The sequence below is a fragment of the Pongo pygmaeus genome, chromosome 7 (genome assembly GCF_028885625.2).
Source record: "Pongo pygmaeus isolate AG05252 chromosome 7, NHGRI_mPonPyg2-v2.0_pri, whole genome shotgun sequence".
Lineage (NCBI taxonomy): Eukaryota > Metazoa > Chordata > Mammalia > Primates > Hominidae > Pongo > Pongo pygmaeus.
Window position 1 is genome coordinate 37,038,726 of NC_072380.2, and position 24,276 is coordinate 37,063,001.

General features: G+C 38.0%; 1 protein-coding gene across 1 annotated transcript in view; it reads left to right on the forward strand.

Annotated features, from left to right (window-relative positions):
* Positions 1-24,276, forward strand: part of KCNU1 (potassium calcium-activated channel subfamily U member 1) — a 164,000-nt gene that overhangs the window by 12,595 nt on the left and 127,129 nt on the right. Inside the window, 8 exon segments of the mRNA XM_054497661.2 lie at positions 7,033-7,094; positions 8,201-8,291; positions 9,298-9,409; positions 10,468-10,543; positions 11,813-11,888; positions 17,356-17,526; positions 18,745-18,836; positions 20,792-20,902. Coding sequence (XP_054353636.1) covers positions 7,033-7,094; positions 8,201-8,291; positions 9,298-9,409; positions 10,468-10,543; positions 11,813-11,888; positions 17,356-17,526; positions 18,745-18,836; positions 20,792-20,902 — 791 coding nt within the window.

Sequence of the window (24,276 nt, forward strand, 5' to 3'; positions counted from 1 at the left end):
ACACACACTAGGAGCTCTGCTAGGGTCTGAATTTCCTATCTCACCAGAGAGGCAGAACTACATGATGATTGTGAATTTCAGGAGATTTTGGTTCAAACACTTGCGCCTCCACTTCCTAGTATGTAATCTTGAGTGAGTTAATTTTTCTAAATTGGAATTCATTCACATAATATGAATATAAAGGAGGTTATAATAACATCCATTAGAGTGTTGCAAGGAGAATTCTATCATAATACATGTAACCACTCAAGGCAGAGTAAGCACTGACCATTGGCTGATATTTACATTTCTACTTTTTTTTTATTACTTTAATTTATTTTTTGGCATCCTCTACTGTGGATAATTTAATTTTAATAGACTATTATAGGCATTATGTAAATCAAATGCAGAACAAACTGTCTGCTCTATATTTCTCTGTGTATCTTTGTGTGTTTGTTATATCTATATGCTCCTTTTGTATGAGAATAATTGCAGGGGAGTTCTGGTAGCATTATACATCTAGCATGATTTCTTCTTAATATTCGCTTTAAAGTTTAAAATTACATTAAAACCTAATTTTATCAGTTTTATTATGTACCAGTTTTTCTTACATAACATACTATTTCTTTCTGAATGTTTCTTCTTTTTTTTTTTAAAGAAGTGCCCATATTCATTTGCCATGGGGAAGTGTGGGTAGTATACTTTCTGAATCTTTGAGTGTCCAAAAAAGTTTTTTTCTTGCTCTTACAAGTAAACAACAATGTGGTTGAGTTTAGAATTCTTGGCTTGCAATCTGTTTTTCCTAAAACTCTGTAAAAGCTGCTCCAGTGTTTTCTAGCACTTAGGGCCACATGCCAGGTACTAAGCTATTGTCTAGCAGCTCCAATGTAGCCTCTCTCCTCTGTTTTGTGAGGCGGGGCCAGAACTCAGCAAGTGTGCCTCTTCTGTAAGCCTGCTCCTAGACTCTGCCAATCGGGAGTACAAGATGAGGCAGGAAGCCTAGAGGTCAGAAAAGGGAACTGTTTGTAGCTTCTGTGTTTCGTGTCTGTTCCTTTCAGTCCCACCTACTCAACAGATTTTTAGTCCAGTTGCTGTACTTGGTTCTTGTTTCCATTTTTTTTTCTTCCAACACTGCCACAAGCAGCTCACAGCATCTCTGCAGAGGCACAATTACCATCAGTGCCAGGATCCTTCCTCTTAAGTCTTGAGGACTAAGCTGATTATTTTATCTTGCCCAAATTCCTATCTAAGGGATGTGGGGAGTCATGCCCTACAAACCATAAATTCTCATCAGATGGGTTTTATTTAACCCTATATATTGTGAGTTACTTTCCAATCTGAATGGCATAGCATTATGCCAGAAGAAGAAAGTCAAAATATTTTACCCCAAAACATGTTTCTTTGCCGTATTTTGAAATGGCCCTGCAAAGCTGTCCTTTGTGGGGGAATATTTGCATCTGTAAAGAATCTCTATTAACATAGCTAGATCTTTTTCTTCCAGGCCCTCCCAATCCTAAAGAACTTAACTAAGAGTCCAGCACATTTTTAAGATCTGGATAGGAAACACGTGTCATCTATTGTCTCTAAGGGCAGCCATCATAAGACTTCAGAAGAACCTTGTTCTCCACAGTCTTTAACCTTAACCTGAACATTTCCTTTCTATCAACCCCAGGTCTCCAGACAAACTCAACCAATTGTCAACCAGAAAATGTTTAAATTTACCTATATCCTGGAAGCTCCCCACCACTGCTTTGAGTCCTGCCTTTCTGGACTAAACCAATGTATTTCTTAAATGTATTTGATTGCTATGTCATGCCTCCCTAAAATATGTAAAACCACGCTTCACTCTGACCACCTTGGGCATGTGTTCTCAGGATCCCCTGAGGGCTGTGTCACTGGCCATGGTCACTCATATTTGGCTCAGAATAAATCTCTTCAAATATTTTACAGAGTTTGACTCTTATCGTCGACAGTCTGAATCCCAACTCCAAAAAGCACCTCTTTTAAACTACTAAATTTTCAGAATTCCAACCTCTTTTTTATTGATTCCCCAGGCACCAGGGTGCAGAAGCTCATAGTTAGTTATGCCCGTGTTCCTCTTTTTGCCTTTCTGATCCTCCAATCCTACTTAATAAATTTTTAAAATTCAATTCTCTTAAAGTGACTGGTGTGACTTCTGCTTTCCCTTCTGGATCCTGACAGATACAGATTAGAAAGGAGAATAACAAAGTCAGTCTTACTCTCTTTAGTTTGCAGATAACCCGTGTTTTTATATTTTCCAATATAGAAAGTTATAGCCTATCTTCAAAATCTGAAATTTTGCCATGATATGGCTGTGTGTGTGTCTTCTTTCAATGTTTCCTCCCTGACAAGTCTTGGTGGGCCTTTTAGATCTAGACTTAGGTTAGTTTTCAGTTCAGGGAATCATCTTTTGCTTTTTTCTTTAGCTGTTCTTTTTTTGGGGGGTGGGGGCAGGGTAGAAGTCTTTGTCTTATCCTTCTAGAATGCCCATTATACTTGTTTCTCTTGCATTTAACCTCTCTGCCATTTTTTTTTTTTTTTTTTTTGATGGAGTATCACTCTGCTGTCATCCAGGCTGGAGTGCAGTGGTTCAATCTCGGCTTACTGCAACCACCACCTCCCGGGTTCAAGCAATTCTCCTGTCTCAGCCTTCTGAGTAGCTGGGACTACAGGCACACACCACCACACTTGGCTATTTTTTTTTTTTTTTTGTATTTTTAGTAGAGACAGGGTTTTACCATACTGGTCAGGCTTGTCTTGAACCCCTGACCTCAGGGGATCCTCCCACCTTGGCCTCCCAAAGTGCTGAGATTACAGGCATAAGCCACCGGGCCCGGCCCCTGCCCTTTTAATTATAATTTTTATCTCAGTGTTTTTGCTTGGTGGTTTTGGAGAATTCCTTTATTCTAGTTCACTTTCATCAGTATCCATTCTGCTATTCAGTACCTCTATTGAGACATTAATTTTGTCAATCACATTCCCTCCTGCCCTAAGACTTCTCTCACTTATCATTCCTTCTGATTGTAGGCTGCATTTATTTTATCAGTATAATATCCTCTCAAATCTCACTAGAAACTCTAATTGTAACTTTAAAATGTTGAATCGTAACAGATTCTGTGTTAACCCTTTCATGAATGTCATTCCATGTACTTTCTTTGCCTGATCCTCCTGTTTTCCTATACTTCTCAGAAAACAGGCACTTATCCATGATATGTTAATATTTCCAAAGTTTAGAGTACTCCTGGTGCCCCTTTTAAACAAACTGCATTGGATTTTGTTTCTTATCTGAAGACCCCCCACATCTATCCTCTAACTAAACAGGGTTTTTTAGATCCCATTGTGAAAATCAAAGTCCCAGGTTTCTATGTGTTTCCTCATAAAGATAAGCTTGGGGAATAAGGCTGGGGCCAGCAACTCTACAAACAAGGCTCTGTCTGGATGAGGTCTCCACTCTTTCAGTTAATTTTTCTTTGACTTCTTTCTGATGTGATTCGTAGAAAAAGAGCTGTTGCCACTAGCCAAGAGGTTCCTCCTCTGAGAGTGCTCAGCCTCAGGGTGTCTCCTCTCGGCCACTATTTGGCTGGGTGGTCCCATCTCCAATCCATGGCCTCCATGGCTCAGGTAAAGGGCTTTCTACCTGTCTCTGAACAGCCAGCTCTTCCAGATTTTGCTCCTCAAACCCAATGAAAAATTTACAGCTCTTCTCAGAATTATCTATCATTTCTACCCGACTCACTGAACAGTGTCAGTCAGAGCCCTGGCATCAGAAAATAGTCATCTTGCGAGTTGGTAAGAATGACTGACAACAGTATATGTTTGAAAAAGGAAAGTGTTATTGGAAGGAAAGAAAACTGCGGTAGAGTTCAGCAACGTGCTTCAGCAAAACAGGACTGAGTGTTCACCAATGTGCTTCAACGAAACAGGACTGAGTGTGCAGCAAGGTGCTTCAGCAAAACAGGAGTGAGTATGTTGAGATGGATTTTTCCTTAGGGGTGTTTCTGGACTTTAAAGCAGGAGCTTAAGGGAAATTTGAACCATATTAGCCACATGGGTCATCATAAATGATTACATTTGTAGACATTTTGGTGCCTTGATGTCAACAAGGGTTGCGCAATGAGTTTCTACATGCATGCAATCCAGAGATGTATAGAAATTCTAGTTACTTATAAATTAGGGGGAAAGAAACATAGAACCAGATGCCTGCTTTAGATAATAGGAAAGTCTGATTACTTGTAAATTCCTCAGGTAAGGAGTTTTGAATATGGATGGTCTGCTTGATGGGCACCAGGTGATCTTTCCTCTCCTTAGTGTCCACAAAGCTGTCAGCTCCCAGCGCCTTCTTTTGGTTTTAATATACATTTTGCTGTTGGTTTCCTATGATTTCTGGGTAATAATCTTTGGGTTTGTGGTATTCAATTCTTAGTTTCTATCTTTTTTTTTCTTTTTAAATTTACTTACATGTTTTTATTCATTTCCATGGGTTGGGGGGGGTTTGTAAATGTAAGTCATATATGCCATCGTCTTTCCAGAAATCTGTCAATATTTGATTTTTACTTGAACCTTTTATGGGATTTCATAAGAGAAAAAATGTATATAATCATATGTAAAGAAAAGCAAAAGGATTTCATTAAAATTATTAATAATTATCAATATGCTGCTATTAAATGTATATATGTGTGTATATATACACACACACACATATATATATCTCCACTCCCAACAACTTTTCTGAGCTTCAGACCACAGTTGCAACTGAATATCTGCATGAAACCATCAAACTTAGTACTATCTTCATCAACACTTAACCTAGATTTTTTAAATGGAACTTACAGGGCCAAGCGCCTTGGCTCACACCTGTAATCCCAGCACTTGGGAGGTCAAGGCGGGCAGATCGCTTGAGGCCAGGAGTTTAGGACCAGCCTGGCCAACATGGTGAAACCCCGTCTCTACTAAAAATACAAAAATTAGCCAGGCATGGTGGTGGGTGCCTGTAATCCCGCTACTCGGGAGACTGAGGCAGGAGAATTGCTTGAAGCTGGAAGGCGGAGGTTGCAGTGAGCCGAGATTGTGCCACTGCACTCCAGCCTGGGCAAAAGAGTGAAACTCCGTCTCAAAAAAAAAAAAAAAATGGAACTTACTATAAGAGCTGAGACCCCAACACTACCACTTACAAAGCTCTTGAAAGAAAACCAGTTGAAGCTCCTAGCCTCTTACCCAATCACTTGTAAACTAGGGTCAACTTGAAACAGAAGAGCGTTTTTGGAAGGAGCTCTGCTGTTGGAGAAATGTGAGGGTACTTTCCTCTCATCTCAAACTTAGGACAGGAAGCTGAATAGGGACCACTCAGAAATCTCAGTTCGCCTTCCTTGGAACTTTGGGAGCACAGAGGACAGGTCTGTGGCTCCTTTGTGGCTCATTGTTGGCTACCTGCTTTGTGTCAGACGAGTTGCCACCCAGGACATAATCTGTCCCTTCCAGTGTTTGTTGGAACAAAGAAACCTTAAGAGTTTCCATGTGCCAGATGTGAATCACATGGGAGAGACTTCTATAACCAGCTGAATGGGGAATCTGGGAGGATAAGAGTTCCAGCAGAAAATAGGAGGGTGAGAAGTAGTGAGAGAAGAGTGGCCGTGAGAGAACAGGCTTCACCGAAATCAAGGGAACCACAAATGGGATGCTTAGCCATTAAATATCAAAAAGATTGTCTTTCCTCTTCCCCTTCCCCTTGCATTTTCCCCCTTTATTTTGCTTTGTTTTATTTTCAAAGAATTTCACTTCTAACATACCAGATGATTTGCATATTAATTATCTTCATTTGTCATCCAGGCTGTGATGTCAATGAGGGGGCAGGGATCTTTGTGTATATTGATCACTGCTGAATAGAAGAATACTTGGGTCCCAAGAGGAGCTAGAGAAATATTTGTGGAATTTGAACATGAATTCAGTTGGAATCTCCAAAGAACAGTGGGACCACTCATGAAAGTAAACATTAAAGACCTTTCATGCCCAGAGAGCCCCAGGGTGTGAGCTTCATGATCTAACACCAGTCAGAGAAGCAAGTTCCTTCTCTGATGTCCCCTTTCTGATCCCTCCCCACATGGAGCTACAATTCTGGAGAGGTCAGAGGTAGCCTAGTCAGAAGAATCTAGGAATAAAAACCTAGAAATGGTTAATAGAGATGAAACTGAGTCCTTTCACAATATACATAGCCCACCCAAGGAATATCTGAGCTAAAATAAAGAGAAGATTTAATCCTAAATGAAATCCAGAGTTTCATTATTAGAATTACGCTGGACTGAACATGTTCAAAAGCTGGATGGTTGGAAACTAGAAATAACTGGAGGAATGTTAAATTACCTAAAATTAACCTGAAATGTCATGAAGGCTGCCAAAGATTTTATCCAAACACCCCCAGGGCTTTGAATGGACAGTTTCCAATTGCATGCCCTGAGTTACCCCTATTTTACAGAGGCACTGGCATGGTAAAAAAAAAATCACCTTCTTCTCACTTGTAGCATTTTCCCTACTGTGAAAATTCTGGCTATCCTTTAGGGAACACATGTCTGGAATTTTTTCTATAATATAACCAATAATTCAAATCCAGGGTCTATTTCCAATAACCCCTTCTTTTCTAGCATGCGATAAATTGCATAAAGCCTATTAAGCCCTTAATAGATGTTTGATGAGTGAATAAGTGATCACAGGAAAGGACCTCTTGAGATCAAAGATTAAAAGGCTCTAGAAGCAGCAGGAAGGACGAACTGTGTATTCTGAAGTGTGTGCAAGTTAAAATTAGGTAAGTAAAATGGGTACATATTCATTTTTTTAATACTCAGTAAAGGTCCAATCAAGTTTTCTTGAATCGATAAACAGATGAATGAATGAATGAATGAATGAATGCTAACATAAGTGAATATGTGAATAAATGGCTACACGTACACAGGCATGGTAAAAAGAGAAAACACACTTTTGTCAATTTATTTAATGCAAATGAAGTGGATTTAGACATTTGTCCCTGTTTTTCATTTTCAGGTGATCCTTGTTTTTGTACTAAGCATTGGGTCTCTTATAATCTATTTCATCAATTCTGCTGAGTGAGTACATTGTCCAGTCATGCTTGTCTGCTATTATCAGTATATTGCTCGTCTAATTTGGAATTTTCTCCTCAGGAATAATGCTTAATATACTTTCACACACACATGCACGCACACACACAAGCTCATAAAAAATGATACGTTTGGCTTCTCCCAGTAAGCACTAAGCCCAGCTCTGCAAAATATACAAGAGTTTTCTTGTATCCTGCCACCTTCCACTGCTAGGGGTCAGGGTGGTCTGCAACCCCCACCCCAGATTTACTCTGGAGTCTCTGGGACACCAGCCTTCAGCTTTCTTTCCCTCACTTAGGCCACTCATGAAGGTTTTATATGTCTTTGGTTTCCTTAGGTGTTGGAACAGAAACTGTCGTAGTTTCAGGGTTTCTCATAGGTTTCAAGCAACTTCAGATGGTATTGAGAAAGGAAAATGCCAGCCCTCACCTGTGACAAAGAAGCAAATTGTTGCCTGCTGTCCTCTGAAAGCGTCCCTTTCTTATTTCTCAGGGTTAGGGCAGCTATTTTGGACAAAGCCCAATCTAATCTGAATTCCATGTCAATCACTTGGGAGTTATATTGGATTTCTAGCTAAAATGGAATTGGGATTGCAGGGCCACAGAAAGCCAGGCAACTTTAGAGAACCTAGGGAAACTGGTTGTCTTTGCATTGTAAATTCCTAAGAGATATTTTAGGAGATTTTCTTTGAAATTGGTTCAAATCAATCCATTTGACCTAGAGTATCTCTGTATCAGAAGAGAATAAAATGAAAATATACTCACTAGATAGATGATCTTGCAAACCAAGAAGAGCCCCATCATCTCTCTGGCTCTGAATCCCCACTGTTAAAATGGAAATAGAACCAATACATACTATGAAAGAAATTGTGGGTAATTTTCCTGTTATTTCCAGTGCCATGGGCAGTCCACTGGTTTTGTTCATGCATTCCTCTACTCCCAAGAGAAAAGTTAATTTCCTTGAGATCTTAACTTAAGTGTCTGGATTCATGGTGAATAAAGAAAAATTTTCCTATTCTTTCCCTTTAGTTGGTCTTATATAGACACCACTTTTAAAATGTTCATCTTCACAAACTGTCCTTCTTTCTTTTCCAGCCCTGTTGGAAGCTGTTCATCATACGAAGACAAAACCATTCCTATTGATTTGGTTTTCAATGCTTTCTTTAGTTTCTATTTTGGATTGAGAGTAAGTACCTATTGAAAGTGGGAGTGAATATCCAAACACCACAGGCACAACATACAGAGAACTAACCGTGTCTCAGTTAGTCCTACAATCTGCCCGAGTTTTCAAACTCTAAAGATAGATCATCTGTGCCCTAACTTGTTAAATATATACCGATCCCTAAAAACTCTCTCTCCTGCACGTGAAACCCTAAACCAGGTTAAAAGTTCCAACACAACATGAAAGTAATTCTTTTGTTAAATGCCATCACCGTGTTCCCATGGCCTCCTTACTGGCTTCCCATCTTTACTAATAATGACAAGCGAGCAGAACTTGAGTAGCAAGTCTCTGGAGATGTCCTTGGCTCCACTGGTGGCATGCCAGCAATACAACTGTGGAAAATAACTTTGTATCTTTGTTTCATTTTGTTACACTCATTTGTTAAATATTTCTCTCACTCGAGGTATTTATTAAGACCTGCTCTAGATCTAGATTTCAATCTCTTCATTTCCTGTTTGTGGGAGACTAATGTGTGTATATAAAATATACACATATATGTATGTATATATAGGCATGCTGTGTATAAAAACATACCTTTTTTTTTTTTTTTTTTTTTTTTTTAGACAGGGTATTGATTTGTCACCTAGGCTGGAGTACAGTGAAGCGTTCTCAGCTCACTGCAACCTCTACCTCCCAGGTTCCAGCGGTTCTCCTGCTTCAGCCTCCCGGGTAGCTGGGATTACAGGCAGCTGCAACCATGTCCAGCTAATCTTTGTATATTTGGTAGAGATGGGGTTTTGCCATGTTGGTCAGGCTGGTCTCAAACTCCTGACCTCAAGCTATCTGCCCGCCTTGGCCTCCCAAAGCATCCACATAGCATATAAATATATGTGTCTGTGTATATGTAAAATAGAAGGAGATCAAGGCTTCAGCTGATAAGTAAAATGTAGCTGAATAGTGCTATCTCTTGTGTTCACTTTAAAATTCTTGAGGGTAACAGAATTTGTGTTATTCTGTTTCCATTTCTTAGTTTATGGCAGCTGATGACAAGATCAAGTTCTGGCTGGAGATGAATTCAATCGTAGACATCTTTACCATCCCACCAACCTTTATTTCTTATTATTTGAAGAGCAATTGGCTAGGTAAGTGTGCTGTGGGAACGGGTAGCAATATCTAGGAATAAAACAAAAACTCAACGTTCATTTATAAGTATCTATTTTTCATTTTTCCTTAATGCCTGACTGTCATTTTAAAAACCTCTCACCTTAATAGTATGGTTTTGTAATACACTTGCAGAAACCTTTTGACTTTAACACTTAGCAATGCAGCAGGCACACAGTAGGTGTTCAATAGTTGTTGATGGAATTGACTGTATTTGTAATGTGAGAGGCAAGGCTCCAACATCTCATTCCCCTGGTAGCACCTTTATGCTGGGATCCCACAGGAGCTGGGGGAGATGAAAAACCTCCCTTTGTCTTTAAAAGCTAATCATCATCTCCATATGTGCTATGGCATTTTAGAGAATTATTTAATTAGTTGTTTTGTCTTTAAGGTGAATGTGTTGACAGTGCATGGACATTATGTAGCTTTTATCAGTTTCATGTAATTTTATATTATGATTTATTATCTATAAAATAAATATGAATTCCATTCCTTGCTAATGTTATTATCATACCACCTAAACTAAAACATCATTCAAACATTGTGAAGCATATCATAGAGATTGTATAGTCAGGAGTTTAAGTGGTTAAGGGAAATTTTGCTCTCCGTTCTAAAGAAGAGTTAAATAGAGTAACATGAATAGTCCCCATAATATGTGAGGCATATTCTACATGCTTGATATGGATGCTATATCATATGGGGAATAGTCCCCATAATATGTGAGGCAAGCTTCTACATGCTTGATATGGATGCTACAACTCTGTGAGGTTGGTACAATTATAATAGTACCATTTTACATTTTACATTCCCATCTTACAGATAAGGAACTAGAGAAGGCGAGGGGATTGCCTTAGGTTATAACAGTGTCCGGGCTAGCATTTGAACTACAGCTTATGCTGTTAAACCTATAACATGAAAATAGATTTGGAACATGTCTAGAAGAAAAAGAATGTAAGCGATTCCAATGGTGTTATAATGTAGGCTCACTCTGGAGTCACCCTCTGATTTTGGCAGCTTTCTCCTTTCCATTGGTTTGTAGGTTTAAGGTTCCTAAGAGCATTGCGGCTGCTAGAACTCCCTCAAATCTTGCAAATTCTACGAGCCATCAAGACCAGGTAAATAGCCCTGACTGAAGTACTGCTTACTTATTAGTTTGGATTAGAAAATGAATGTATTAACTGGACCTTAAACTCAATGCATTTCTTATCAGAATTTCAGTGCAAAGATCATGTAATCTCTCAGCTGCCAAAATATTATTTGTTCACATTCTCCCATTATATTACATCTTACACTAGCTGAAAACTTTGCAATCCTTTTAAAGAGCTGGTTTAGTCTTTGTTTTGTAAAGCTATGGTGTATAAGTTTATTTAGGTTTTAATTCTAGGTCCCTCCACCAAAAAAAAAAAAAAAGTCAAAGTAATTCAGAGGCGTTGGTTCTATATATTTGCTTTAGTAACTCATGTCTCTGCTGGCTAGGTAAAAAAAAAAGAAACACTTCTTCAGCCATATTGGAATGTAAGACAATTCCCCGAAGCATACATTACCCAGTAGCAGCAAGCAGTGAATTATTTCTTGCAGAAATATAGCCACCTAAGTATTTCCAGACAATAAGAACAGAATCCAAACTACCTTTGAGCAGCAATACTTGTAAAATTTTAAGCGGTTTGGTCTGTTACCCACTCAAAATCTCCATGCCTTGACAGTCAAATTAGAAGCATCAAATATTAGAGGCCAGGTGGATTTCACTGCTATGTGTTTATGAATTATGAAGAAGCTGGAGGAAGAAAGTCTGGTCTTGTGTGATGGGTGGTCCTGCCTGAAAACCAGGGAGATCTCAGCTAAGCTCTAGGGCTCTCCTTAGGTGACAAGGGCCCCTCTGATCTTTCTTCACTTAAAGACCCTGTTATCAGTTCAGCAGTCTGAGTGACTTTATATTTTTGTGTTCTGTTCAGAATTTTATTTTGCAAATCTGCTCCCTGAATTTCTACCCCTTGGATTCCTAGCATAATGCATTGCATAGTATTATGTTGGACAATATAACAATCTCTATGATCCACATGTAGATATTTTAAAAAGTGATATGAGGCTAGTGGATATCGCAGCAAAATTCAAACTTTCCAAACAAGTATATGTGACTGGGCAAGTTTCAGAGCTGTGTTTCTCAACCTCTAATGTGTATATGAATCAAGCAGAGAATCTTGTACCAATGCAGATTGGGAGATCGGGGCAGGGACTGGGATGCTGCATTTCGAATATGTTCTCAGGTAACGCCATTCCTTCTGGTCCATGAGCCACACTTTGTGTAGCAACATCTTAGAGGATGAGGTGTTTATGTTGTTCTGGAATCTGTTAGACCCAACAGCTCTTTGTCTCTCTTCCTCTAGTAACTCAGTGAAGTTTTCCAAACTGTTGTCAATAGTTCTCAGTACCTGGTTCACAGCTGCAGGATTCATTCACCTGGTAAGCATCTCATCACAATCCCTAGTGGTGTCTGTTGTTACCAGCATCCATTTTTTGAAAAATGGAAGGAAACCTGCTGAGCCCCTGTCTCCATCACTGTAAGCCAGTTGGAGGTGTGTCTTTCTACTTCCCATTTTCAGGTTTTCTTTACCCTCATATTCTCACAAATATGCGTCTCCTACAATCAAAGTGTCTCTGTTCCCTCTTCCAACTTTCAAAACCTACTCTTAGGGAAAGACCTAGTAAGCTCCAAATGTATCAGCAATAGGTAAAATGTATCACTATATCTTATAAGGGTTCTGGCATTAAAAAAAAATTAAAAAGTGAAGGAAACAAAGCCAGTTACAGGATTTCAGACTTATAAATGCTGAGACATATAAGGGAGGATTTACTGTTGCAAAGGGGAGTTTGGTGGCTTTCTTGATCCTCCTGAAATCAATCTGTATACCTAGCTGCCTCCTTTGCCTGTAGGAAAGTCTGGTTCTTATCCCACATAATGAGAAATCTAGGAAATGGATCTCAGCTGTAGGAAAGGAACTCCTGGACTTTACTTCTTGAGGACAGTTGAGGAGCAGTCATTAGCAAATACAGAAATTGATGGGAGATGTTAAAAGCCCGCAAAAGCCTTTGAGATAAACAAAACAGAATGCATAACAGGTCTTTTTTATCTGAGCCCTTCTCTCAAAATTAATATAAAACAATAACAATTTTAAAATACATTAAAAAGTTACCATTGTTCAATTCAACAAGAAAAATGTCAAATGCAAACAAGGATATGAACCTTCAAGAAATCTGAAGCTCTCTACATCCTCCTCAGCACTCAGGAAGGAGAGAGATTTTCCTGAAGTGTCACAGCACTAAAGGCTGATTCCTAGATTTAGAGAATTGAACCTTAGAGTCCTGGGCCCACCAGGGGATAAGCAGACATTAGTGTCCCTGTAGAAACCTCGTGGCCACCACAGGATGCTAAAGGAAAAGTCATTAGGACTTTTTTTTCTTTTTCCTTTAATAGCTGTCTCAATGAGAGGCTCTAAGGCTTAATGTGGCCTACAAGCATATTATTATATTTGACCTAATTATGGTTTTTTTTGTTTGCTATTTTGTGTCACTCGCTGACTTTTATGAAGAGCTCACATAAAAATCAGAATTTCTGAATTCTTTGGGAAAATATAAAGTTCTAATAATCCCATTCTCCCAAGGCCACCAACAGCCATAGCTGAAGAATAGCTTCGGATCACGAGGTCAAGAGATCAAGACCATCCTGGCCAACATGGTGAAACCCTGTCTCTACTAAAAATACAAAAATTAGCCAGAAGTGGTGGCATGCATCTGTAGTTCCAGCTACTTGGGAGGCTGAGGCAGGAGAATCGCTTGAACCCAGGAGGCACAGGTTGCAGTGAGCTGAGATTGCACCACTGCACTCCAGCCTGGCGACAGAGCAAGACTCCATCTCAAAAAAAAAAAAAAAAAGCTTCTCCCTATAGCTTCTCCAGCTTCTCCCTATGTACAGCAGGTGCTCTTGGGTTTAACACAGTCTCTGCCAGGCCTACTTGAAATCATTATAGTCTTGCTCCACTCCTCTAAGGATATGAGCATGTTTCCCTGCTGGACATCTGGTATCCCAGGAAAGGAGACCTCCAGCAAGGATGTAAGCACAGAAAAAAGGAGAAGCAATCAGATGGCATGTGAATTAGACAGTGCCACTTTGAGCCATACCAGTTTCTAGAACATTAAAAACCTAGAAAATCTATATCCCAGAACAAAGAAAATAGCAGATTTTATTGAGGGGATATTTGAAATGACAAGCCAGAATAAAAGCTATGGTTGCCCTAACTCACCATCTTCCCATTCTCACACTATCCTTCAGCTAAATGATGATATCATTCAAAGATGAGTATTAACTAGAAAGGAATCAATATGACACCTGTGCCTAAATTCTGCTAAAAATAACAAGAAGGTGTGTTGGACAGCAGAGAAATATTAGCATAATAGAAGTTACAAAATAAAACAGTTATGAGAGCAACAATTAAGATAATTTGCCCAAGGTAACAAAGGAAAAGTTAAGAAAAAAAGTCCTTTATATTTAAAAAATAAAAATAAGTTTTTTAGAAAAACTGGAAATGATCCTTCATAGAATATTTATACAGTTTTAACCAAGGGATTATTAAACAATAGAAGTAATTGAAAGTGGGCCAAAAGATATCAGAGAAAAATAAGAAGAAGAGTATTACGGAGCTAAAAACCACATTAGAGGGAAACAAAATATAATAAATTTGACAAAATCACATTCAAAACATGATGGACAGGACTGGAGCAAAAATCTTGACATGGAAAATAACAAAGATACTCAAATGGTTGTAAAAAAGAAACATGAAAGGACAATATTGATTCAACCTACTGTAAATATCATTAGGGTATTACAGAAAATAACACAATAAATGGGACCAGAAAGGTGTTTTAAAACAAGGTGTTGAACCTGTAGATTAAAGGATAGACTGCATTCCATGAAAGATAATTCTAAATTATTAATTCTAATCATATATTGGAGCAGTTACAGACATCCTGGGATAAAAAAGATAATCCAAGCAGAACAAAACAGGGTCTATACAGGGGAGAACCAATGAGACTAGCTTCAGTTTTCTTGACAACATTGGTCTATACCAGAAGATGATACAGCAGTGTCCATAAAGTTTGCATAAAAGAAAGTGTAACCTGTCCTGTAATTTTAAGCATGCAAGGGGAAATGCACCAGTGAGCTTCTTTTGAATCTGTATTAATAGCTTAATGATAAAATTCAGCCACATAGGAGATTAATGGAAAGAGAATTCAAGAATGGGGAAGCCATGGTAAGAAGTAGTGGTAGTGGCTGGGCACGGTAGCTCACACTTTTAATCTCAGCACTTTGGGAGGCCAGGGCAGGCACATCATTGGAGGTCAGGGGTTTGAGACCATCCTGGCCAACATGGTGAAACCTCGTCTCTACTAAAAATACAAAAATTAGTCGGGCGTGATGGCAGGTGCTTATAATCCCAGCTACTTGGGAGGCTGAGCCAGGTGCATCACTGGAGGGCAGGAGTTCGAGACCAGCCCGGCTAATGAAACCTAATCTCTACTAAAAATATAAAAAAATTAGCTGGGCATTGTGGCATGCACCTGTAATCCCAGCTACTCTAGAGGCTGAGGCAGGAGAATCACTTGAATCCGAGAGGCGGAGGTTGCAGTGAGCTAAGATCATGCCACTTCACTCCAGCCTGGGTGACAGAGTGAGAATCCATCTCAAAAAACAAACAACAAAAAACCCCTGATATTTTGGCCAGGCCCCTTGGCTAATGCCTGCAATCCCAGCACTTTGGGAGGGCAAGGAGGGGCGGATCACCTGAGGTTGGGAGTTCGAGACCAGCCTAGCTGACATGGGGAAAACCTGTCTCTACTAAAAATAGAAAAATTAGTCAGGTGTGGTGGCAGGCACCTGCAATCCCAGCTACTCAGGAGGCTGAGGCAAGAGAATTGCTTGATCCCAGGAGGTGGAGGTTGCAGTGGGCCAAGTTCATACCACTGCGCTCCAGCCTGAGTGACAGAGCAAGACTCCTCTCAAAAAAAAAAAAAAAAAAAAAAAAAGTAGTGGTAATGATTACTGAATGGATAAAAAATAGAGCTAAGACATAACCAAGGTAATTATCACTACAGACTAGAATGTAGATGCACAAATAAAATTAATATAGCTAATATAAATGTTGATGGGCAGGTAAGGGGAGATGAGAGAGTGTCCTCATATTCTTTTTCCTAGTGTATCTTATCTAAAGTTGAAACAAAGTTTAAAATAATAAGAATTCAGTTTTGAAATATGGAGCTAAAATAGATAATGATTCAGTCTGTTAACATTAGTCCATAATACTTTACCTTAACTGTATTTCCCACCTTGGATTGATGGGTCAATGCTAACATGGTTAAGAGGAAGAACAGTGTGAATAAGTGGACCCGCAGAAGGCTGCCAGCTCCCTTCCTCCATAAACTAAAGAGATACTGAGAAAGTGAAAAGGGATTTGAAACACCAAATTATTACTCCCAAGGACAATGAGTTAAATTTTAAAGCATTCTTTAAAAAATTATAAAGGATATTTCCAGGTTAAAATAAATTTAGTTTTACTTTGTACATGTTGTGCCCTGTCGTATTGAATCCCTGTACTACGACATTGTAAAAGGCACTATGGGATTTTAGCTTAAAGGGAATTGTGCCAATAAATATGAATGATTTAAATCTGTGTGACTTAAATTTGGTTTTCTTGTAATGTATGTCTTGGAAAATAGTGAAGACTCCAGAAGTCAGTGACTTTGCAACAGTATCCACTATCAGCCATAAGACTTAAGAACAGACATATAATCCCATTCTTACTTTGGAGAGGAGTATTATAGGGGTCCACACTCTTAACCTATTCATTAAATTTAAGAAAGGATCAGCACTTGGCACATCACTTTTAAAAAGGGAACAAATATCTGAGCAAACTGCATGGTTTCTAATTTCCATCTCAGTTCTTAAAAACAAAACAAAAAGCCCCCTTCCCCAGTCAGACATCTCTAAGATTTTATCATCTTTTGTGCTAAATAGAAATGGAAAACATCTAGAAAATATGTGAGCTGAGGAGAGAAAAGGATCTAAAAGAAAAAACAAAGAAATGAATATTTTATTATAAACTATGCATGTATAAATGTATGTTATATACAATATGTTATATTATGCAATATTTTACATATATTTATAATGTATGTAATAATGTGTCTAAGTTACTTCATTTATCTAATATAAAAATTCTGATAAATTTAGTTTTCTTGAAAGGTGAAGACTCAAAGAAAAAATCAGAGGAAAATATTTTTAAAGGTTTTTTAAAATATTTAAAGTTAAAAAATAACTTTAAAATTTAAAGTTATTTTTTAAAAAAAAATCACTGAAAAGACCACTGTGCAAAGAGGGAAACAACTTGGAAAAATCGGTTTGTTTTTCCGTAGACACTAGCATTCTATGTGCTTAAGCTCACTGAAATGAAGTGCTCATTTAAGTGCTTCTTTCCTTAATGATAATCCTAATCTGGTTAAAAAGTGAGAATATGTCATAATTGCTCAGTCTGAGAGCCTTTGGAGTCCCCTGGCTCCAGGATGCAATGCTTGTGCCCACTTGAAAAGAAAGCCCAGAGGCATCTGTCCCCTGTGGAGCTTTTCAAATGCTGTGCTGCAGCTACAAGCCATCTCAGATTTCGGCAATGATCACAATTAAGGAAACCAAGACTTTATACTCACTACCCATGATTTACAAACTCTTCCATTTATGTAAACTCTTCATAGCAACCTGAAAGCCATTTGGTATTTCATTTGGATTAAATGAAGTGCAATTAATCTAATGTTTTGCCTATTCTTTAAAAATCTTCTCTTGGATTCTATTCAGACATTTCCTGAGTCTTCTCTCTTTGGACAGGTGGAAAATTCTGGTGATCCCTGGCTCAAAGGTAGAAATTCACAGAATATATCATATTTTGAGTCAATTTACCTGGTCATGGCAACAACGTCAACTGTTGGCTTTGGAGATGTGGTAGCCAAGACATCCTTAGGACGGACCTTCATCATGTTCTTCACACTGGGGAGTTTGGTGAAGAATATTTTTAATATATTTTGAATATAGCTACATAAACCAGAAAATATTTGGTTAACAGTAATCAATGAAGCAATATAGGTTTAAGAGTGAATGTTGCATTACTTGGGGCACATATCAAGGGCAAATGAAAAAATGCACAGATCCCATGTTTTCCAAACTGCATCCCCTGGAGCTCAGGATAAAATTGCTTGGTTTCCAGGAATGAAGGATAGTAGACAAAGGAAGCAGAATTTCCTTATTAAGCTCTACATTGATTTGAGAAAACCTATCTTCCTTCATAGTTTGCCCATCAAATTAAAGTCTTTCTTCTAAAGAGGAAGGATATTTGAGATTTGATCTGAAGAAAATTCCATTCCTCCCAGCTCAAATGAGTAACCTTTCACTAAAACAGCATTTAACTTTAGAGATATGAACATCTGTGCCTGGTTTACGAGTGTAGCAAAGGCAAAAGCCTTCTTTTCTTTTAGTGACTTTCATTTCAATTCCTTAAAAACCACAAAAGAGTTCTCCACTCCACTTTTTTGATATCTACCCATCCACGGTCTCACATCCCTTTTTTCAGTCATTGTCTCTTAACCCTCCTCTGTCCCATATGCTTTCATTTTTCCAAGCCCCAAATAGAATAAAGTCAGAGTGAGAAGGGAAGTTAGAAGTGATAAAAGGAGGGCCGGGCACAGTGGCTCAGGCCTGTAATCCCAGCATTTTGTGAGGCCAAGGCAGGCGGATTACCTGAGGTCAGGAGTTCGAGACCAGCCTGGCCAACATGGAGGCATTCCATCTCTACTAAAAATATAAAAATCAGTCAGGCATGGTGGCAGGCACCTGTAGTCCCAGCCACTTAGGAGGCTGAGGCAGGAGAATCCCTTGAACCTGGGAGGCGGAGGTTGCACTCCAGCCCGGGAGACAGACAGAGACTCTGTCTCAAAAACAAAAACAAAAACAAAAGTGATGAAAGGATAAGACATGTGGTGAAGTCACCTTGCTGCTATCCTTTGCTTTCATCATTTTGAATACAGAAAAGCCTTGTATTAAATTTTAACAAAATTCAAAGGCTGAAATAAGGAAGAAAAACTAGGTCCCTTTAATATGCTATCATGTGCTCTTAGATGACAGAAAGTTTTATGTGCCCTCCTTTTCCTTTCTAATCTTGACATTTTTGGAGTATCCATCAAAATAATGAGAACTAAGGTTTTATTTGCTGATCAATTTTAGATATTATTTGCGAACTATATACCTGAAATGGTGGACCTGTTTGCTAACAAGAGGAAATACACCAGTTCCTATGAAGCACTCAAAGGAAAGAAGTAAGTAGTGTTTTAAGTATAATTTCTACAGTTTAAGAAATTCTATTAGCCATATATCTCATTCTAGACATCTATTGTCTGGCTTAGCTGTAGAACCCAAGGCGAATATATCAGCAACATCCTGCATTCACTAAAAAGGATTGTGCTAAACTAAATACCACAAGAAAATGATATTTGCTACTTGACCCAAACCGCTACATAGATGCTCATAAGAAAACTAAATCAACTAAAATGACAGATAATGTTGTAATTCACTGTCAATAAATATTATTGATGATGGCACTATTTGTACATTCGTTTTCACTAACTTCTCCTATAGCCATTACCAATTGTCTTACTCATTTTCCTTGTATGGGTAACTTATGGCTAACTTTACATAACAGATCAGATTAAAGCCATGATTCCAATTAAAAATAATTAATTTAATTCAGTTGTCTTAGCCAAAGCTCCCCTAAACCATCGGGGGCTCATTTATGGATGAGGATTTGCCAGCGTGAGAAGTTTCTACCCTGTCTTCTATAGCGCCTCCTAGATGACTGATTTTTTTTCCATGCCACAGCCATGTGTTCCCAGGAGGAAAATGGAGTGGAGTTGTTTTTATATTATTTCTTCTTGGATTCATGTTACCTTAGCTTCCATTAGGTTTTTTTCCCATCTAAGACAAAAAGAATGAAATGGAGATCTTAAATTCGATGTGATGCTTTTTAAAACTTAATCCCTGTCTGCTGTAATGAAAGAGGCATAACGGAGATAGGCTCCCTGAAAGCAGTCTCTTAATACAGTTGGATGAAAACTGTAATTGATCTAGGACTATGAAGAGGAAAGGAAAAATATGATGAACTGAACAAAAGATAAATAATGAGAAGCAATGGATTTAACTAGATAAGCCAAAATCCGGCCTCATTTGTCTCAGGAAAGGCCTATGGGACACACACTAAATCAGTCAATAGTTCTGGGAACTTTAATGTTAACTTAGGCTAAAATTATGTTTTCAGTTTTCTTCAATGACTAATAGGAGAAAAATAGCTCCTTTAAATGCATTAAACCTAAGAAAATTTTTCATGACAAAAACTATATGCATAGAGTTCTGCATCTGTCTTCAATGTCCCTCCACTGGGCTCATGTTTTTGTAACTACCAGATATTTGTAAATGTGGAAGATAAGCTGAAACAATCTGGAATGTGCTGCTTTCTCAGCCATGATATTTGGCTGAGAAATGGAAAAATTGATGAACTTTTCTGCTCCTCAAGAAAAAAACAAACAACAACAACAACAACAAAAAACCCTCTATCAGACAACTAGGAATCAAGTGAAAAAATGAAGTAAAAAGTCTATTATAAGTTATAAATAAATGTGAAAAATCTAGCAATAGTAATAGTTGCTCTTGTATTCTTAAAAAGCTAGGTGCAATTTAAATGTTTGGCATCATATTCTACTTGAGATGAGATAGAAGACTGTGGATAGCTGATGCTTCTTTTGTATTAGAAATGCAGTCCTTAGTGTTTCAATGTTTAAAATCTGGGTGATGCAGGCCAGGCACAGTGGCTCATGCCTGTAATCCCAGCACTTTGGGAGGCTGAGGTGGGCGGATCACCTGAGGTCAGGAGTTCAAGACCAGCCTGACCAACATGGAGAAATCCTGTCTACTAAAAAAATACAAAATTAGCTGGGTGTGGTGGTGCATGCCTGTAATCCCAGCTACTTGGGAGGCTGAGGCAGGAGAATCATTTGAACCCAGGAGGCAGATGTTGCAGTGAGCCGAGATCACACCATTGCACTCCAGCCTGGGCAGCAAGAGCAAAACTCCATCTCAAAAAAAAATAAAAAAATATCTGGGTGATGCAAATACCATATTTATTGAAAACTAAGTTTAAGCTAATTATTCATCTCTAAATGCTGACAGGAAGGTGCTTGTGTTCCTCGGATGATCCATCTCACCTGTTCTTGCTGCCTAGGTTTATTGTGGTCTGTGGAAACATCACTGTGGACAGTGTGACCGCTTTCCTGAGGAATTTCCTCCGCCACAAATCAGGAGAGATCAACACTGAAATTGTTTTCCTGGGAGAGTAAGTATATCTGTATGGCTCACGGGTTCTAAATTAATACTTAAAATATGTGTGTATATTTTTAATGCAAGAAAATTACCTCACAATATTTATAGAAAAATTAGGTATTGATCATAAACAAAAAAGAAAAGAAATCTTTGACCAAGCTAATCTCTGCAAATATTTTGGAATATATCTTGTCAGATGTTCTTCTGCATAGGTACTAATATGATTTAAGTGATTATTATTTGGCATTTAGGTTACTCTACACGTTATTATCATACATGACTATAATCTTATGCAAAAGCCTGGTGCACTTTATAATTATTATTCTGTTAATTCTCAGAATTAGAAATGTGAAGTTCAAATCAACACAGAAATGATTGTTCTTGATGCTGTTGTTGTTCTATGCAGTCTATCTTTCCACTAGCAGAGCCTAAGTCAAATATTTTGTCAAGCACTGGGAAATACATATTTAGTACAGAAGGATTTTAAGTATAGCTTAGGTATACAAAATGATTTCTTATATTTTAATTTTGTAATTTTCAATTTGGTAAGATTGGCTAATTTTCTATGTTTTGACTGTTGGCTTTTCTCTTTGAAATTTCTCTTTCTTTCTTTCATCCTCTCCTATTAAGTGGATTACCTGTTGCTTTATTGACTTTTCTACTCAATATATGTTGATACTAGCCATTTCGTGTTATATGTTATACATGTTTTTCTTCCAAATTCACCTTTTAATTTTTTTCATGCTTTTATTTTCATACAGAAGTGTTTGATTTGCATGGACTCCACTCAGCTCATTCTTTTAGTGTTTAAGATCCATGGAATTGCTTTTGCCTGCTGTGTAGAGAATTAACTTCTTTATTTTTCTCAAATGATTCATCAGTTACCCAAATATCATTCACTAAATAAGTCAGCCAGATTTTGAAATGACATTTTGATCTTACATAGGATTGTATATAGCATCGCCTCCATCTTCTGGCACTGTGTAGTTGAGCACTCTACTTTTGCATTATGACATGTTCAATTCACCATAAATTTGGGCCTTCATGTATGGAATAACCGATAGCAGTTTGAAGCACTCTATGATGTTACTGACAGCCAAGAATTCCGTTTAAGTAGCATCACTGTGTCCATCTTTCTAGCAATTTGTGCATTATTTAAATCTTTTGTTAGAAAACAGTAAAAACAAAGAGTACAAAACTAGAGATTAAAAGCTAATTATTATAATCCAGTTGAGACAGAGAGGAAATCAATAGATGTGTGACGTGTTTTACCCATCGTTGCATTTTTATGGACTTACATGCGTTGTTGTATGTACTTACCAAGATAATGAACAAATTTTTTTTTAATTGTGAAAAATGTGGAAAGTATCTAGAATTTTGTTAATTTCATCTATACTCCAATGACTGCAAAAATTTACATCTTCTCTTGGACATTCTCTGTGGCTTCGTGTTTACACAACTAATTGCCTCCTGGATATGTTTAACCTAGTGTTATGAAGGCCCCTCAAGCTCAACATTCTCAAAAGTGAACTTATGATCTTGTGTTCCCCTTTCCAACTCAAAGGCAAACAAACAAAAATCAAAGAAGGAAAGCAAACAACATTTTCTATCCTAGTAAATGAGACCTGATTAATATACTTCCTTAAAACAGAAACCTGAGTATTATCTCTGATACTCCTGTCCCCCTCAATCCTTATATACATTTTCATCAATACCATTAACTTTGTCTCATATGTAAATCCTAATTCTATTTCCACCATTTCTTCTCCACTACCACAACTCTATTCATAGTTAAATCTTGTCTTCCCAAAATTTCTCTAAAGGCCACTTTATTTGTTTATTCTTTGTGCTCCAAAGCTCTTCTCCCTTTATATGACCAATTTATTCCCATCCTTTCCACTCAGAGAGACAGTCCCTGTCCATTCTATCTAAATTGGTGTCCTCTAATTTCCTTCTATCTCATTACTCTATTTTATTTCCTTTAAAGCAATTATCACAATCTATAATTGTGGTAGAGTTTCCTTTAACACAGCTGTTAACATTTCTTTCTTTTGCTATATGCCCCTTCTCCCATTTAAATGTGAATTCTCTTTCTTCTCCCTTTGAATCTGGACTGACCTGTGGCTTAATTTGATAAACAGAACACAGAAGATGTGACACTTTGCTACTTCAGGCCTAGCGTTTAGGAGGATTGACAGTTCCAGCTTCCACTTAGAGCCCTGAGTCATCATGTAAAAAGCCATACTACCTTGCTGGAGAGAAGGCCTAGTCAGCTGTCAGCTACTCTAGTCACATAGCTGAAGCAACAGTCATGTGTATGGCCACTTTGGACATTCCAGCTCCCTGTGAAGCTCCTGGATGAATGTACCTATGTGGATGCCCCTAGTCAACAATACATGGAACAGAAGAACAACCTAGCTGAAACCAGCCAACCTACAAAATCATGAACATAGTATATTATTGTTGCTTAAGGTCTATAATTTCTAGGATGGTTTGTTTTGCAGAAATAGATAATTGATACAACAAGTGGTACTAGAAGTGGGGTGCTATCATACCAAGAGCAAAAATGTGGCCTTTTCCTTGGAACTGGTGGAGACAGAGGCCAGAAGAGTTGCATGGAGACTCAGTAAAGGCTGGAAGAGCAATGAGGAAATTGCTGTAGGGTGCTGGAAGAAGAACAGCCCATGCATGGTTTTATGGCAGAATTTTAGTAACACTGTCACCAGCAATAATATGGAAGACAGGAAATGTACCTAATGAAATTGTGAAGCTAAGAAGATTTCCCAAAAGAAAGTCATTTACTCTAGTTTAATCATGCATGCTAAGGTATTATGAGAAAATTCAGCAAAAAAAAAAAAAAAGAAATTCTTTAGTTTTCGAGCAGAACTTAGAAGAAATATAGAAGGCCCAGAACAATCTTTCCAGATGGTCAAAAAAAAGGAAGAATGACCTCAGAGAGAAAAAAAATCAAATTTAGGGTGCAATCTATAATATTTGACCTCAAGGTCAAAATTGAATCAAGGATGCAACTGTAAGGTCATTTGTTAAGACCTCAGAAAGATTTAAGGTGGTGACTTACAGAGGCTCTCAGTCAGGCAAAGGGGCTGCAAAGAAGCTTACAGACATTCTTCTCGGAAGCCTGACATTGTCAAAGTGGAGAGAGATCTGTCTGCAAGGAATCATGGATCTGACTTTTAAAGCATGACGTGAACCTGAATTAGGTTTATAGAAAATACTCAACAGAATTCTGCTTCAAACAAAATTTTTCTGATAGCAGCCCTACCAACTTGAAGTAAAAGGGAAAGAAAGAGTTGAAAACGAAAAAAAAAAAATGCTTCTGAGCCCAATTTAGCACACACAAGAATCAGGCAGAGAAAGCTACTGAAG